At 41.4% G+C, this 17,947-nt stretch overlaps 1 protein-coding gene and 1 non-coding gene across 5 annotated transcripts in view; both read right to left on the bottom strand.

The window, feature by feature from the left end:
• Positions 1 to 3,574: 3,574 nt before the first annotated feature.
• The window catches only part of MYO5A (myosin VA), a 260,030-nt gene continuing 245,657 nt past the window's right edge, over positions 3,575 to 17,947 (bottom strand). For all 4 annotated transcript variants that reach the window (XM_066387962.1, XM_066387963.1, XM_066387964.1 and 1 more), the window contains 5 exons: positions 16,177 to 16,327; positions 13,059 to 13,341; positions 11,544 to 11,718; positions 10,033 to 10,113; positions 3,575 to 9,744 (listed from right to left, as the gene is read on the bottom strand). In XM_066387962.1, the coding sequence (XP_066244059.1) occupies positions 9,592 to 9,744; positions 10,033 to 10,113; positions 11,544 to 11,718; positions 13,059 to 13,341; positions 16,177 to 16,327 (843 nt within the window). In that variant the 3' untranslated portion in view covers positions 3,575 to 9,591. The remainder of the gene's footprint in view (positions 9,745 to 10,032; positions 10,114 to 11,543; positions 11,719 to 13,058; positions 13,342 to 16,176; positions 16,328 to 17,947) is intronic.
• On the bottom strand, positions 17,687 to 17,849 carry LOC136377687 (U1 spliceosomal RNA). Its single transcript, XR_010746364.1, has one exon. It is a non-coding gene; the product is annotated as a U1 spliceosomal RNA (small nuclear RNA).

Here is a 17,947-nt window from a genome sequence, read left to right as displayed (position 1 = left end):
ATTGACTCCAAGGCATAATCTCTTTTGTTATGAATGTATATAAATGTTTTTTTAATTTCATTTTTCAATGTATATAGATAGAAAATTTATTTTTGTATATTGATGTGACCTTTTTATTTTATGACCTTTTCTTAATTCATATATTAGTTTAGTAAAATTTTTTGCGGATTCCTTAGGATTTTCCACATACAAGATACGTCATTTGAAAATAAATACTTTTTTAAACTTTCTTTTCAATCTAGGTGATTTCATTTAATATTTTTTCCATTTAATTTTTTGAACCTATTGCATGGGCTAGAACCAGCACAATGTTGAATAGCAGTGTTAAAAACTAATATATGTACATTCTTGCCTTGTTCCCAATTTTAGGGGGTAAGCATTCATGCTTATTTATTTATTTATTATAATTATAATAATTATAAGGTTAGCCATAGGTTTTTCCATACATAAAGAAGTTTCTCCTATTCCTAGTTTGTTATTATGAAGAGATTTTGTTTGTTTTTCCCAATCTTGAATGGGATTAATATATCTTTTCTTTTTTCTCTACCTATACATGTTTTTGTGTGTGTGTGACAGAGAGAGAGAGAGGGACAGACAGGAAGGAGAGAGATGAGAAGCATCAATTCTTCATTGCAGCTTCTTAGTTGTTCATTGGTTGCTTTCTCATATGTGCCTTGACCAGGGGGCTACAGCAAAACGAGTGACACCTTGCTCAAGTCAGCAACCTTGGGATCATGTCTACAATCCAACGCTTGAGCCAGCAACTCTGTGCTCAAGCTGGTGAGCCTGCGCTCAAACCAAGACCTTGGGGTTTCGAACCTGGGTCTACTGCATCCCAGTCTGATGCTCTATCCACTGCACCACCACCACCACCAGCTCAGGCCCTATGTATGTTTTTGAATTTGTAGATAGTACATAGTGGGGTATTGTGGGGCAGCTGTGTTGCGCTTGCTCACTGGTGTACCAGCTGCAAGCACTTTGCTTGATTAGTGCATAAGCACCTGGCAGAGGCACGTGTGCATAGCCTATATAAGGCTATGGGTGCTTGCACTCGAGGAGGAGTATGGATGCATGGATTGTCTGCCTGCCACTGTGAGGGGCCATTATGCTATTTGTGTGCCTGAGAGGTGGTAACACCGGCCTGTGTGCTCGTCTGCTGTTGTGAGACTTTATTAAATGGCATGGCCCAATGCTTTTCAGCTCCACAGTTTCTTTACTATCTGCCTGAATCCAATGTGGACCTGCCTGGCCTCGGCCACCAGCATTACAGGTATGGTTTTGTTATTTATTTATTTATTTATTTATTTATTGTATTTTTTCTGAAGCTGGAAATGGGGAGAGACAGTCAGACAGACTCCCGCATGCACCCGACCAGGATCCACCCGGCACGCCCACCAGGGGGCGATGCTCTGCCCCTCTGGGACGTCGCTCTGCCGCGACCAGAGCCACTCTAGCACCTGGGGCAGAGGCCAAGGAGCCATCCCCAGCACCCGGGCCATCTTTGCTCCAATGGAGCCTTGGCTGCAGGAGGGGAAGAGAGAGACAGAGAGGAAGGAGGGGGTGGGGTGGATGGAGAAGCAAATGGGCGCTTCTCCTATGTGCCCTGGCCGGGAATTGAACCCGGGTCCCCCGCACGCCAGGCCGACACTCTACTGCTGAGCCAACCGGCCAGGGTCTATTTTTTTAATACAGTTTGACAATCTCTGCTTCTGGTGGAAGTCTTTAATCCATCTACATTTAATATATCATTAAATGATATAGTCGAATTTATGTCATCTTGTTTTCTATATGGCTCATGTCTTTTTGGTTCTTCTTTCTCCTTTACTGATGTTTTTTGTTTTTGTTTTTGTTTTTGTTTTGTTTTTAATGGACCATTTTAATTCTCAACTTAAAAACAAAATACTATTTCTTGGCCATGGCCTGTTGGCTCAGTGATAGAACATTGGCCCTGCATGCAGACATCCTGGGTTTGATTCCCGGTCAGGGCACACATGAGAAGCAACCATCTCCTTCTCTTTCCCCCCCTCTCCCCCTTCTCTCTCTTTTCCCCTGCCACCAGCCAGAGGCTCCATTGGTTCAAGTGCTGGCTGTGTGCTGAGGACAGCTCCATTGCTTTGAGCATCTCATGGCCCCAGACTGGGGCTGCCAGGTGGATCCTGGTTGGGGCACATGCAGGAGTCTGTCTCTCTATCTTTCCTCCTCTCACTTAAAAAACCAACCAACCAAAAAACACATCTGTATTTCTTGAGTTAATTCCTTAGCGGTTCCTTTAAAGATCACAGATACTTTAGTTTAATACTGTATTACTTTCCTAGAGCTGTTGTAACAAAGTACCACAAACTAGGTGGCTTAAACCAACAGAAATGTATTCTCTCACAGTTCTAAGACCACTACTCTTACTGCTCAGTGTGGGGTTTGACTGCACTCCACTTCAATCAAGTGAGCCCTCCAAAGGCAAAGCTGCTAGTTTTCACAGCTCACCCAACTCAGGCAGAACCACCATGGTATCTGAACTGAGGGTGGGGAGGGTGATGGGGGAAGCCCCAGACAGTAATGTTAGACTCCCATAGTTCTGACTCAGAGTTCAGTGGTTTTTTGTGGATAACCACTACTAATTTGTTGTTTGCTGTTGGTCATTTTATAAAGCCCTAAAATTGTTGTTTTTGTCCGGTGTTGTGCTTGCTTTTTTGAGGAGAATTTGAGCTCCTTCCTGTCTGCCATACCAGATATCAAAAATCTACTTTAAAAAAATTGCAATAGAATTCTTACTCCATACACTACACCCATTTAAAGTACACAACTCTGTGGTTTTTAATATATTCACAGATATGTTAAACTATCACCAAGATTTTAAAACCTTGTCATCATCTCAAAAAGAAACTCCCATGCTCAGTAGTTATCATTCCCTATCCCCTCATTACTGTCTAAACCTAAGTGGGAGGTAAGCAACCACTTATCTACTATATGTCATTCTCTTTCTTCCTTAATTAGCCTGTCTAGAGGCTTGTCAATTTTTTATTGATATTTGCAAAGAACCAGCTCTTGGTTTCACTAATTTTCTCTATTTGATTACCTGTCTTCAATTTCATTGATTTCTGCTCTATTTTCTCTTTCTTTTCTCCTGCTTGCTTTACATTTAATTCTCTTTCTCTTCAGTTTCCTAAAGTAGAAAGTTATCGAGTATTGATTTTAGGGCTTTCTTTTTGCCTAATACATGCATTCAATGCTATCAATTTCTCTCCAAGTACTGCTTTTACTGCATCCCACACATTTTGATAAGTTGTATTTTCATTTTCACATAGTTAAAAATATTTTTAAATTTCTCTTGAAATTTCTTCTTTGACCCATGCATTATTTAGAAGTGTGTTGCTTAATCTCCAAATATTTGAAGATTTTTCAGCTATTTTTCTGTCAAGGATTTCTAGTTTAATTTTGTTGTCACCTGAGAGCATACATTAAAAAATTTCTATTCTTTAAATTTTAAAAGTCTGTTTTACAGCCCAGAATGTGGTCTATGTTGGTGTATTTTCTATGTTCCATGTACTGTGTGTTTATGTATAAGACACCAACAACGATCTTTTATATCCGTATCTTTATTTGAACAATTTTCTATAATAGCTAGGAGAATACAGCATTACTGATGTACATTTACTAAGACATGAGACAACTACAAATTTAGAGCTTAAATGTCAATCTGATATTGTTTTGGTTTTCATCTTAGCACTAGGTGACATCTAGTTAAAACCCATGTTTCAAAGGCTTTTGTTGATGAGGTGAATTATTAACTTATTTTTAAAAACTCCATGTAAGATACACTGCAATAGTTTCCATTTAAAACTAGAGTGGGTTGGTAATGCCTCTCATTTCTCAGTACTTCTGCTTCCTTTTTAATGGATGAATCCTGTACCTAACAACTTTTCAAGGATTATTTATATCATGTTTTTCTATATAGATCAAAATGGAATTCCTTTTCCAGGTCCAACAAGAAAAACTATTTGAAAAATTGCAATGTTCAATTTCATTTTAGTTTAAAATTGCAATGTTTAACTTCATTTTAGTTTAAAGGCATATCCATTTCACAGTAAATTAACAATTAAAGTTAATAATTAAAATACAATATGTTAAATCTCATGAACTCATTTCTGTGCAACACTGTTAGAGAAATTTACATTTTCCAACACATAAAAAAGCCAACGTTACTCCAGGATTCCACAAAAATACATAACTAGTAATCATAAATTACAACATACATCCACATTTAAAGGAAAAAACATCACCATTTTCTGGAAAATAAAAATGGCTCAAATGATTTAGAGAGCCTGAAATGTAGACTAATATTTTAAAACATATGGTAAAAATATTTGAAACTACTTAATCTGAAAAATGCATGAAAAATGTACCAGCCTACCAAGCATTGAATTATACATTCCAGTTTCAATTCAAAAAACATTTTTCTTTCAAATATTTCAGGCAATATTACAGTACTAAAAAAAGTCAGTTATTTTCAGATATTTATGAATCTGATAATACACATTAAGTTAAGCTAAAGAACATTTAAGCTACACCAAATTATAAAATTAAAAATATGTATAAAATGCATGTTGGGCAGATATGTTACATAGTATTTTCAGTTCCTGATTTACTGAAAATCCACTAACTCCAGATTGATTTAATTTAGAGTAATACAATGGATTAGAATTTATAGCACTTTCTTGATTTTAGTCTTCTAGTACCGGGCTAAAAATTATTTTTAAAGAATGTCCATGAAAAGTTTTACAGTTGTACTCTTGACCTTTATTAGGAAGAGGTCAGTGTAAAACAAGATATTTAATTATTACCAAACTCTATCTTATCTCTGTATTTCTTCCATATGTTCATTTGCTTACTATGACCCAGAGCCCCCCGAAACTCAGAAACACTTTCTCAGCCTACATTTCACTGGCTCTGAGATTGTTGTTGCCTCAGAGTTCTAACACCTGTTTGGGAATAACAAAAGAGAAGGGAAGAAGTAACAGGTGGGGAAGGATCATGCAGACAGGGTAGAAAGGAATAGTGGCTAGAGGCCACACACAACCAAAACCCTCACAAAACCTTGAGAAACAGGGCCTGATATTCTCTCCAGGCAAGATATCCCCTTACAGAGGAAAAGTTTCAGAGAACTTAAGGCAGCTCCAGGAGGGAAGGGAGCAGGGGTTAAGGCGGCTCTCACAGCACAGCCTGAGGAGAAATTACAATGCACTTATCCATGAACAGAGGCCAGAGCAATACACAGCCTCTCTAACACGCATGCACACAGCACACCTCCTAGCTCCAAAGTAAACACTTGCAGCATGCACACACAGTAATGTTCAAACACACCCTGACTTGAGGATGGCCTGGCTGGGGACAGCCCTCAGTAGGCACCCCGGGGCTGGGCCTGCAGCTGCAGGCCCTGCAGGCTGCACTGCTCACCTGGAGGGTGTGTTGAGTGACCTTCCTCTGCACTTTTGGGAGGTGTTCAATGCGTTCAGTCAGGTTGTGACAGCCTGCTACTAATTAATGACCTAAACTGAGTAGTGCACCCTCCAAGGGGGCACTGATTTGTTACAAAAGTCAAACTTAGGTATAGCAGGTAACTAGGACAACAAGAAAACTACTGGGCTCTAGGTATTGCTCATTGCTCAGTTCCCATATGCCAGGTGCCAACTCTGATAAGGAGAGAGAGCACCTCCGCTGACCCAGCGCACCCCATAGGGACCACGAAGAACAGAAAGCAACCGAAGGACTGTTCAAGTTGCATGGCCCACACTGCCAAGGCTGCATGTGGGAAAGCGGCTTGGCTGGAGGGCTGTGGACCTCAGGCAAGTCTCTGACCTTACCTCTCTCTCAAATTATCAGCAATGATTCTAGCTACATTGTCTACGTTCCAGTGCTGCTGTGAGGATAAGTGAGGTAACACAGAGAAAGCACGCTGGAATAAAGCATAGCCAGACGCAAGGTACAGTTCTGCACGACTTTCAACAGCAGAGTTTAATAGTCAAACACTAATTTTTGCTTTCTGTTTTATCCTAAATAGTTGAAGTTACTCAGAGGATACTCAAGTATGCCTCCTGGGAAACTATGAATTGAAGACTTGTGTGTGGGTTTATGAGAGAGAGAGAGAGAGAGAGGGAAGGGAACAGAGAGAAACACTGTGTGAGAACTTCTCAGGATAGTGGCAGGTGCCCCTCTACCGAGGGTTACCAGGAAACTAATTTCTCACAACAATCACCGTACTGAAATCCTAATAAAAGGAAGAATTTTCATAGCCTCTCCCACTGTTATTAAGAGATTTGATCTATAAACATAATTATCCAGAAAGAGCCAACTCTCAATTATCCATTGAAATAAAGCAAATCATACTAACTGGTCTAAACCCCAAATTTCCTTTCAGTTGGTGTTGGAATATATACATTTGTACTTTTGCTCCTGACAAAAGAAGTCTCAGGTACATGGGGATTTCTCAGAACTTCCAAAGTGCTCATGAAGCCACAGCTGTGGATCTCATGCCATATTCATCTTCCTCCATCTTTACAGTTACTCTCAGTAGATCAAAGTCTTAACCTAAGGAAAGCTACAAGAAGGGAAACTGCTTCGAATTTTTCAACTTTGCATTACAAGGTGTGAGCTGAATCTGTCGGTGGCGAGGAGAGTGTTGAGAAGGTGCCATTAAGACAGTGAACTGCTGTTCTTTCCAGATCTTTCTTTGAGTTCCTATGGTGTGCCATGGAGGAATTATGAAAAAGTAAATTAGCGATAATGTTAAAGAATCTGTTTCACTACAGAGAAGTGAGAACAAGAAGTGTGAAGACTGGCCTGACAGAGAGGCACCTGCAGGCCAGGAGCAGCTGAGGACTGGTTGCAACCACGGCCTTCAGTGCACCAGAGCAAGTGGGTAGGCAGGCCATGGGATACATAGTGTGCTTGAGGGAAGGGCAAGAGCGAACAGATAAATGGGCGGGTGGAGGGCTGCAGGTGTGTTTGACACTGCATGAGAAAGTCTGGTGGACAGAAGGAAGGGTGAGCAGTCCTCAAAGTGGCCAAAGGATACCCCCAGTCAGCAGAATACTGTTGCATCCTCAAGTAGTACACAGAGTCCTTACCAGGCTTTGGGGTTCCCCAGCTGTAAGGTACTCTTCTTATGAGTCAAGACCTTTAGGCTGCTAATAGTAGTTAATTCAGATCCCATCTGGGGTTCTGGGCAGGTCCTGGAGGAAGTGGGAGCCCTTGAGTAGCAGACTCTGTGTGGGCATCCCTGAACAGGAGAGACTTGGCCCAGGAGCGGGACCGGCTTTCCAGCAAAAAGACAGCAGTCAGGAGAGAGACAAAGGCCGGAGGAGAGAAACTCCATAATAAGAACTGTCTGGGGGCGAGAAAAGGGCTGCCACAGCAGTGGGAGCTACAGCGTGATCTCGAAGACCTGACAAGACTGAGAGTGTGCAGGGGATGTGCTGCACAGGACTAAGCTGGTGAGGACTGGGGCAGGGAGCTTTCCGGCTCTGAGGTGGACTGCCTATGCATGGTAGCATTTTTTTTAAAGCATATCCCCATCCAAGTCCCATCTGTGCTCTTAAGATTATGACACATTCAGTATTAACCTAATGGTTAAGAGTTCATTGTTCACTGAAAACCACATTGACAACTCAGGCAAAACTGAGAGAATCTGGTGGAATTAGTAGTGCTTTAGGTTGGTTCTGCAAATAAAGAAATGTACCCAAACTGAATACAGCAATATGTGACCCAATAAAAATTACCTAATTAACTTTCTGTGAGCATGGATGTAAATCATGTACACTGAGGAAAGGTTACAGCTACATGGACTTGTGATATTAATTTTATTAGGCCCACAGACTTAACAGGCCCCAAACACTGGCCTTTGGATCACAGAATAAACTTATTGAGCAACTGCAGCTTACTCGTCTAGGATCCAACCACCGAAAGGAGAGCATGTGAGACAAGGACCATAACAATCAGTTGTCCAACCCTCTTATTGTATAAAAGAGGAGTTTGGGGCCCAAATAAGTTAACAGACAGTATTTATCTTTTAATAACAATCTTTATCATTGATTTGAAACTGTTTGGCTTCCATTAATAATATTGCACATATTTTAATAAGATGTCATTTTTTATAAACCATCTAGAAGTTAAATTATATAAATCTATGATTGTAATACAGAACCAGTTTCTAATGAAAGCTAAGAAGTTGCTTTTGCATAACCTGAAAGATTGTAGAAGATTTCTAAGAAAAAAATGCAGAATATGTTTAATTAGAATTTCAGAATGAAATGTAGAATCTAGGTCTTATTGAGCCAAATCCTCTAAAATTCAGCAATCTTTTTCTATTATATGTCAAAGTATTTCTAACATGATCTTTAATGTACCTAGTGGTACTGAGAACATTTATATAAGTTGCAAAGCCTTAAACTATGGAATCATAATTAAGTATTTATTATACAGCTTCTTTTGCATAATTCATAGGATAATCAAGGTTTCAAGACCTGAATCATGAATATTCTGACAATGCTCTCTAGATAGTGATAGAGATTAATTCTTAAAAAATTAAGAAGAGGAAAGAAAACCTGTCAAGATTGAATATATGCACTGCAGAAATGAGATCTGGGAACTAAAAATAAGTCACTCACAAAACACTGGACCCTGTTGTGATATCCACTCAGGGAAAAACAATGAGTACATCAATATAATATGTCCTGAATAAATAGTGACATCAACAATTGCCATTCTGTCTAATCCTATCTAAATGTCCAACATTTTTGATATTACTACATGATTTCCCAGTGTCTGTTACTTGTGCAGGTGAATCTGTAGATAGTTGAACATAATCCAGTTAAAAACTGTGATCTGACTGAATTGTAAACAGAGTTGGTAAAAAGAGAAGCTTATCCTTGTAATGCCTAATAATAATATCGCTTACATTTTAAAGAACACAGTATAGAGAAGCAATTGAAAATGCTCAGGAAACTACAGCACAAATGGATTCTATGCTATAGAGCAAACCAGCATTCTCTTCATATCTCTACATCATAACAACACATATAAGGAAGGTACTTGACCCACTACTATACACACTGCCAGTTTGTGTCTGTGATCCAGTTTAACAACATCAACATTGATTCCTAAACGGATATGACTTGTACTGAACAGTGATTTTTTCTTCTGGTTAGCACAGAGGAGGTTCACTGTTGGTACCTCCCTAACAGCTCATGTCTGGAATTTATGTTTTATTATACATTTAGATGCAGTACTAAGGATTTAAAATAAATGCTAGCAGCTGAAGACACATTTTCCCCCTCCTCCCATCACCCACCTGCATGGAAACGGGGGATACCTAAATGACGAAAGGTGAATGTTGTTGTAAAGGTAACACAGGGCGAAGGAGTGCAACTTTCTTTCCAAGGTGATGGAAGTTTCTAGGGAGATTTCCAGTTAATACCTCTTATTGGCAAGATAATTACTACATTTTCTTTAAAAATGTGTTTTCAGCAGCTCACTGGAAATAATGTGTTCTTATTTCAGGCAAGAAATGTATTGTCATTGTTTGCCTTGACATCACTTTCAGACCCGGGCTATGAAGCCCAGGCCCAGGCTGGCTGGAATCTGGATGGTTTCCAGGGCGAGGGAGGACGGATTAAACGGGAAGGTGACAGGAAAGATGTGTTTAGCATCCATGAGCAGCTGAGGAGAGTCTTTCCTGTCGCGTAAACGCAGCTGAGGAGATAAAAAAAAAAACTCATAAAAATAGAGCATCAACTCTTTGAATCTATGAAGAAATTTTTCTCCTGCCAAAAATTCCCCAATTGATGACAAATGTTAACATTTGCTTTAAAATCACTTCATTTTCCCAATAAGCTTTTATAAAAAACAAACACCTTAATGCACTTTAAAAATAAGATAAAATGATAGATTAATAAAAAACATATCCTTCAACAAATTGTGAAATTTCCACTCAAAATACTGGGTTGGTGATTCAAAGAGAAAGAGCCTGTGAGATCTTACCTGTATGGTACGAATAAATGACACAGAAACTCTTTCTTCAAACTCATTAACTGGGGTATACAGATTCAACACTTTGACAATCTGCGAGAAATAAAATAATGAGAGTTCTCAGCATATTATCAAATACACACTGGGTGCTTGTCATCTGCCCACTAAAAGAATCCGTGAATACAGTTTCCAGCTTTACCCAGGGCTGGGTTGGGACAAGAGGGGAGATGGGAGATGGTCTGAAGGCACATGTACCTTTATTACTTGAAATTTTATTATAAAAATGTATTATGCTTAGTACATTTTAAGAAGCACTGTAAATCTGGAAAAACATTCAAATAGTACAAAAGAACACAACATAAAAAGCTCAAGTGCCCCCATTCCCATCTTCCCAGTCTTCCATAGTGGCAATTTTTGACAGTGTCCCTCTTATCCATCTGGTTACTTTCTGTGCATACTCTATGGAAGATCTCTATGCTATGAGATATATGATGAACATTCAACAAGTCTAAGAGTAAGCACAGAAACAACTGGGCAAATGAAAAATGGGCCTCTTGATGCCTACGTTGTCCCTCATGCTGTTGCCATTGTCCTCAATGTCTGTCCTTCTCCTCTTCCCATCCCTTAAATTCAATGCCCTGACTCTCTGAACACAGTTATCGCCCCTCAGCACTTCCTTTAGACATCTTACCACTGAACTTGCTAGAATCTCTTATAGTAGAATCAGCTGGGTACATCTGTCTTCCCTACTAAACTTGATGTTCCTTTTAAGCAGGGATTGTTCCTTATTTATTGAAGTGTCTCCCCCCAGCAATAAGCATGGTGGTGCCTTGAGACAGGAAATCAATTCTCATTTATTGAATTGAAATAAGAATTATCTGTCTTAAATAGAAAAAGTAAAGTCATTCAACCATAAAGTAATATGGAAAATTATTTTTTGGAATACAAGCTCCATAGAAGGCATAGAATGTATATCCCATTAGAGCAGGGACTTCGTTTTGTTCATGGTTGTGTTTCAGCACCTGAAACATGCAGAATGCTGTAGACACTCTGAACATTTACTGAATGTTGAATGTAGATGACTAGCGCTGTGTTACTTTCTGGTAAAATCTTTCTTCAAGATCTGTATAGATAGATCTGTATCTTCTCTGATGCTGATGAAGTCAGCTCAGAGCTTCAGAGGCAAGAGCAATAGAAGACTTTTTCTTTTCCCCAGTGAGAGAGATGAGAATCATCAACTTGTAGTTGTGGCACCTTAGTTGTTCACTGAGTGCTTCTCATATGTGCCTTGAGCGGGGAGTGGAGACTTCAAGCCAGTGACCTTGGGCTCAAGCCAACGACCTTGGGTTTCAAGCCAGCAACTTTGGGCTTAAGCCGGCGACCTCAGGAATTCGAACCTGGGACTTCAGTGTCCCAGGTTAATGTTCTATCTACTGTGCCACCACCGGGTAGCTAAACGACTTCTTTATTTGCCTAAATATACTTTAATCTTGATGAAGTTGAATTAGAGGAAGCTGCTTTACCTGGGCAGTAGTTAAAGCATTGCACATGGAACAAATGGCTTCTGCATCATCATCTGTTTTCTTTTTCACTTGCAAAAGCTGAGCAGCCTGAATGAGAGGTTCTAGGGTTTCTTTAGCCCCACTGTTCATCAGATTCTTGTCACGCAGCCATTCTTCCAGTTGACTGACATTGTACCTATGCCGGGGGCGGGGAGAATGCACATTTACTGAATGTTGTCATAAATGTCAGGAATTTCAGGTAAAATGACAGGCAGTATTCTTGTTCACTTTTCTTATATCTTATTAGCTGTACTTAAAAATTATCATTAGAAAAAGTCATGAGGTTTATAATTATAATTATGTAGAATAAAACACTAGAGAATATAATTATCTTTAATGCAAGATAGAAAAGTAGCCATAATAACAAAAGTTATGAAATAAGACCTGCTAAAAGATAAAATAGAACACATATGGCTGTGTTCCTATTAAACAGCTGACCAGAAAACACTCTGTAGCTTCTCTTACAACTGCAGAGGGGAGAAATGCTAATCCTTTCAGTCTTCACTCTTAAGTCAAAACAGCAAAACACAATCCCCTCAGGCAGACTGCCCCAGCCCTTGTGACGGAAGAGCCCGGTGGAGGACACAAAGGTAAATAAATGGGGGCCACTGGAAAAGACAAAGACCCCAAGAAACTATGCAGATGCTGGGGTATCAAGAGGTGGCCAACCAAGTAACAATGGTTCTCAAACTAAAATGAGGTAAATGGACACACAATCAGAATGTAAGCATCAGGCAAACAGGAGGAATTATAACATGTGCTTCAAATGTATAAACAAAGCTTATGGAGAAGGTCTACTACCTGGGTGCAAGGCATTATCTTAACACAGTGTAACTACAACAGATATGGGTCAGAAAAGACTGCCAAGGTTTCCTGAGACTAAAGATTTTTGCCCTCCCACTTGGTGAATATTCCAGCTGTTTTAAAATAATTTTCAAGGTAAATCAATTCTATTATGATAATGAGGTTATGCTGAGGAGTAGCTGGGCATGAAACTGCGTGCAGCTCTTCCTAAAACAGGCATATTTCAAGTGTTAGTGAGAGATCTATATTAATGTTCTTGTTCCCATGGCTACAAAGATAATTTGTTAAAATAAATTTCTAAAAGCAATCAAACATTATAAACCTTCATTATCATTTGATGTTATTATACAATTAAAACACAAAAGAAAAGAAAACAGCTATCTCATCTGTATGTATTTTTTATCATCTCCAATCCCGCAAACGAGTTAGTTTCACCGCGGAGCAGGTAGAACAAGCAGAGTAGAACCTGTGGAAGGCACAGCCAGGGGCAATAATGACCGAGTGGAGAGGTCCCGCAGGGCGGGAGGACGGGGCTCCATGACCACTCTTCCCCTGCTTGTCTATGCAGCGGACACCAGGTGCACTGAGCTCAAACAAGCTATCAGCTCTCCGCACACCAGCAGGCAGCTCAGCAGTGAGAAGAGGCCATCACAGGGCTTGGCGTCAGCTCACCTGATCTGCATGCCTTTACTCCAGGAGCACATGTCTTTCCGCAGAAGGAGGTTGTTCAGCGTGACAGCCCCCACGATGTAGAACATCTGTTTGACCACCTGCTTGATCAGCTCGGGGTCCATGCCGTGCTGACACATGACCGAGTGGAAGGAGTTGAGCTGCCGAAGGATGGAGTCCAGTGTGTAGGTGCCCTCGTCGGCGATGCTGGAGGTCCGCTTCCTTAGCCCTGTGGGCTTCACCCCGGACACGCCCTGAATGGTCTCATGCTCCAGCATGCCTGAGACTGCAGGAGTAGTTCAGGTTAAAACAGAAGTTTTTAATAGAGAAGATCTAGAAGGAAAGAGTTTCATGTGCATACACATACCCACATACATACATTCACATTCACACAATCAATTTAGAGAAACGATCTGGACGTCAAAACGGAAATAATTCTTAAATGCAAAAATTTACCATGGAGTTACATCTTTTTTTTTTTTTTGGAGTTACATCTTAATGATGTATTTTCTAACATATGAAGCAGCAGCCTTGTAACAGCACCAATGTGTGGTACCATGGGCGAGTTTCTGCTAGAGAGCAGCAGTTAGGGAGAGGTAAGTGTTCTCCAGTGCTATGTGAGCCCCAGAGGCAAACAAATCCAGTAGCAAAAAAGGCAGGAACCTGGGAAGAAGTCTTGGAGAAGATTTGGAGTGGAGGGGTGTGTGCAGGGCTGGAGAGCTAAGCCCTCCCTTGCTAGGAGCTTCCCACAAGGGTAGGGAGACCGGGATTAGCCTCTGCCTCCCAGGGTTCAGTCTTCCCATCTGGAGTGCTACTGCTCCCCCTCTCTTGTGCTCTTGTAGCGTGTGACTAAAGTGTCTTCTAAGGATGGTTTGAGATGCCCACTCCTGGACTGGGAGCCCCTGGAGCGCAAGGGCCAAGCCTGATTCACTGTTCTTTCTCCCATTGCCAAACCAAACACAGCTGCTACAGAACCTCAGAGTGAACATGCTTGTTGTTCCATCACTGGGTGATGAGGTGGTAGGTTAAAGTGGGACATCCTAGAAATAAATGTCTTGTTTAGCCAATAAAAACAGGCAAAAATAGAAAAAAAAGTTGGCTGAAGCTGATCTTCCCCCCGCCCCCACCCCTGAAGTGAGAAGGGGGGGCAGACAGACTCCCGCATGCGCCCGACCTGGATCCACCTGGCATGCCCACCAGGGGGCGATGCTCCGCTGCAACCGGAGCCATTTTAGTGCCTGAGACGGAGGCCATAGAGCCATCCTGGGCGCCTGGGCCAACTTTTTGCTCCAATGGAGCCTTGGTTGCAAGAGAGGAATAAAGAGATAGAAAAGAGAAGGGAGGGCGTGGAGAAGCAGATGGGTGCTTCTCCTGTGTGCCCTAAGAATCAAACCCAGGACTTCCACATGCCGGGCTGACGCTCTACCACTGAGCCAACCAGCCAGGGTGAAGCTGATCTTTTTTTTAAGTGCAAGTTGGGGAGACAGACAGACTCCCACATGTGCCCCTACTAGGATCCACCCAGCACACCCTATCTGGGGCCAATGCTCAAATCAACTGAGCTATCCTCCAGTTGAGCCACAGGCTGTGAGAGCCAAAGAGAGAGAGAAGGGAAAGAGGGAGGGGAAGTGAAGCAGATGGTCACTTCTCATGTGTGCCCTGCCTGGGAATCAAACCGGGATGTCTGCATGCTGGGCCATGCTCTATACACTGAGCCAACCAACCAGGGCCTGAGTTTCTTTTCATCTGTCATCTCTCGCATTTCAGTTGACCTAGGTTGCTTTAAATTCATGACCTTTCATGGGACAACTGAAGAGGTCACTGCCGACTCACATTGTTTCCTTCAGCCTTCTGTGTTTCAAGTTGTTTGATTATGGGATTATGATAGAAAATGGAATACTATGAGCCCACAGAAGGGAAATACAGACGTTGTGGAAAAGGAAAACACATGAATGGGGCAAGAACGGGCAGCTGGAGTCCCCTTCAGAGGCTGCTGATCATTTGTCTGAGGATAAGAGTTTGGTAAGTTAAAAATAAGTTTTCTTTAATTCAATGCATTCAAAATTAGCAGCCTGCAATTTGTATATGCCTCCTAACTCCTACTTCAAACATGCTATACATTCCGAAGTGGAGCACAATACATAAACACCCAGATGGAGTACACACACATAAAAGACAGGTACATAGGACCACACATATAGCTGAATATAGAAACACACACACACACGCACACACACACACTGCCTCATTGATTTAGAAACTGCAGCATTAAACTAAATTGCCTTTAACAATTCCAGAGGGGCCCTGAGGTGTACAGCTTAGCATGTGTCTGAGACAGTTCTGCTGGCATGGTACTCTCCCAACTCTTTTACTATCACCTATTAATTAGGTAGCACAAACCCTCCCCAGCCTCCTTAATTTTAGATGGAGTAGTGTAGTAGTTTCCTAGGCCAAAATTTAAAGTACTTTTGAAAACCAGACAAAGGGATGAGGTCTACTGCTGGGTATAAAGCACGACCCAATCTGGATAGACAAGTACTGCACACTGGGGGAGAAACTAGCTACTGCTGTTTTGATCACGTGGGAGCAGTGATTCTGATGAGTCCTGGTTAGTCATAGCTAACGTCCCATGTCTTGGGACTCCTCAGCTAATTTTTTTTTTTTACAAGGACAGAGAGAGAGTCAGAGAGAGGGATAGATAGGGACAGACAGATAGGAACACAGAGAGATGAGAAGCACCAATCATCAGTTTTTCGTTGCGACGCCTTAGTTGTTCATTGATTGCTTTCTCATATATGCCATGACCGCGGGCCTTCAGCAGACTGAGTAACCCCTTGCTCGAGCCAGCGACCTTGGGTCCAAGCTGGTGAGCTTTTTGCTCAAACCAGATGAGCCTGCGCTCAAGCTGGCAACCTCGGGGTCTCGAACCTGTGTCCTTCCGCATCCCAGTCTGATGCTCCATCCACTGCGCCACCACCTGGTCAGGCTCCTCAGCTAATTTTAGGACTCAGTCTTCCTACTTTATGTTCTCCATTTGAATACATGCCCTGAAATATGAGCCACTGGTAGTCAACTGCTGGTGGGCACGTGAGATAGACGGACCGTGATGCCCTGGCCTTACCGATCATGGGCTGAAGGATGTTCTCTAACACCCGCACAAGCTGCTGGTAGATCTGAATGGCCAGGTCACTCAGTACCTGCCGGTACTCAGCCAGGTCGAAATTGGTGAGGCAGTGTTCATTCTGGCGAGCTGTGTTGTGTTTCATAAAGCCCTGGAGCCACAATGCAGAGTTAGTGACACCCATGAAGTAAGCTGTCTCTTCTGTCTGTTTAACTCATTTGATCAGCACCTTCCTGCTCTTTTGTCTCTTCAAAGAGTTTCCATCCGTCCCACTCATACATGTCTGGATAATCATTTTCAGTGCTGTGTGTATTTGTTTCCATCTTAAAAATTCTACTTCTTACTAGCTTTTGAATAAGCTAGTAACTTGGCTAACTAGCATTTAAGCCTTTCCAATAGCTTGTCAATGAAATAAGACAAGAGAACTTAATTAAAAAAAAATTAGTTTTCACTTATGAAAGAGGAGGTTTACTGCCAAACACTAAATTATCTAAAATACTAACTTCTGAAACTTCAGTTCATTAAATATAGTCTTACTGATAAACACTGTACCCAGAGGGCATACATATCTTTAAAAAAATTTTTTTATTTATTGATTTTTAGCAAAAAAGAAAGGGAGAGAAAGGGAGGGAGGGAGAGGGGAAGGGAGGGGGAGGGAGGAAGGAGGGAGGGAAGGAGAGACAGGTACACTGATCTGTTCCTGTATGTGTTTTGACCAGGGATCGAACCAACAACCTCTGCGTTTCAGCACAATGCTCTAACCAACCAAGCTATTCAGCCAGGGCTACATAATCTTAAAACAGACCAATTTCTACAGAGACTGGTGGGTAAATTAAATATTACCCTTTCATGGTATCTGTACATAACTTTCATCTTCTGGTGGTGTTTCTTAAAATGGAAAGCCAACTGTACAAGAAGGTGCTTTTGTCAGAAATCACCTGAGAAAGGCAACAGGCTACTTGATGGATTCTGCTCACAGCCAAGCACCTGCCTCCCTATGACCTACTTAACAACAAGGTCTGGCAGTGGGAGTGACAGGACAGTTAATGGCCCCTCTGGGCTGTCAGTCCCATCTTCTTAGGGATCATATCTTGCTCAGATTTGTACTTCCCATCATTTGCAGTGCTACTCCTAGCTTCCATCTACACTCCTGGCAAAGGATGGGGAAACACAGAGGGTAGTGGTCAGGGGCACAGGCTCTCAGAGGCGGACAGACCCAGAATCCCAGCTGTGACCCAATGGCTGAGAGGACTTGGGCAAACTGATGAACTTCAGTTTCCTCATCTGTAAAACTGCTTTACAACCTCTGCTTTACAGAAATGTTGTAAGAATTAAATAACATAGTATATAGTAAGTGCTGCCAGATACATACTAAGCAGTCCTTAATAAATAGTAATTATTGTGTTACAGTTTTGAAAATAAAAACAAAGTTTTTCAAACAACTGATGAACACATCACTACAAACAAAAGCAAAACAGATTTTTGGACAAATTTAGAGACTATTTTTTTAAAGGCAAAAACGTAAACACAGTCCCCCACTAACACAAATTATGCAGGTGGTTTCCCACATTTGGGGAAATCTCAGGGGCCAGCACATTTGAGGTGCAATGGATAAGCACTGCTCTGAGAAAACCACCTTTGTAATTACGGTATCTCCCCTGCCAGATAAATATAAAAGAGACATGTCTTCAATAATCAGCTTTAATGCATTATACTAACCTGAAATTGATTAATTTAAAAAGTAGTCCTTGAATAGTCTACTTTCAAATAT

Source organism: Saccopteryx leptura, chromosome 6, assembly GCF_036850995.1.
Source record: "Saccopteryx leptura isolate mSacLep1 chromosome 6, mSacLep1_pri_phased_curated, whole genome shotgun sequence".
In the NCBI taxonomy this organism is placed as follows: Eukaryota; Metazoa; Chordata; class Mammalia; order Chiroptera; family Emballonuridae; genus Saccopteryx; species Saccopteryx leptura.
Note: the sequence above shows the minus strand (reverse complement) of the source record. Positions and strands in the feature narration are given on the sequence as shown.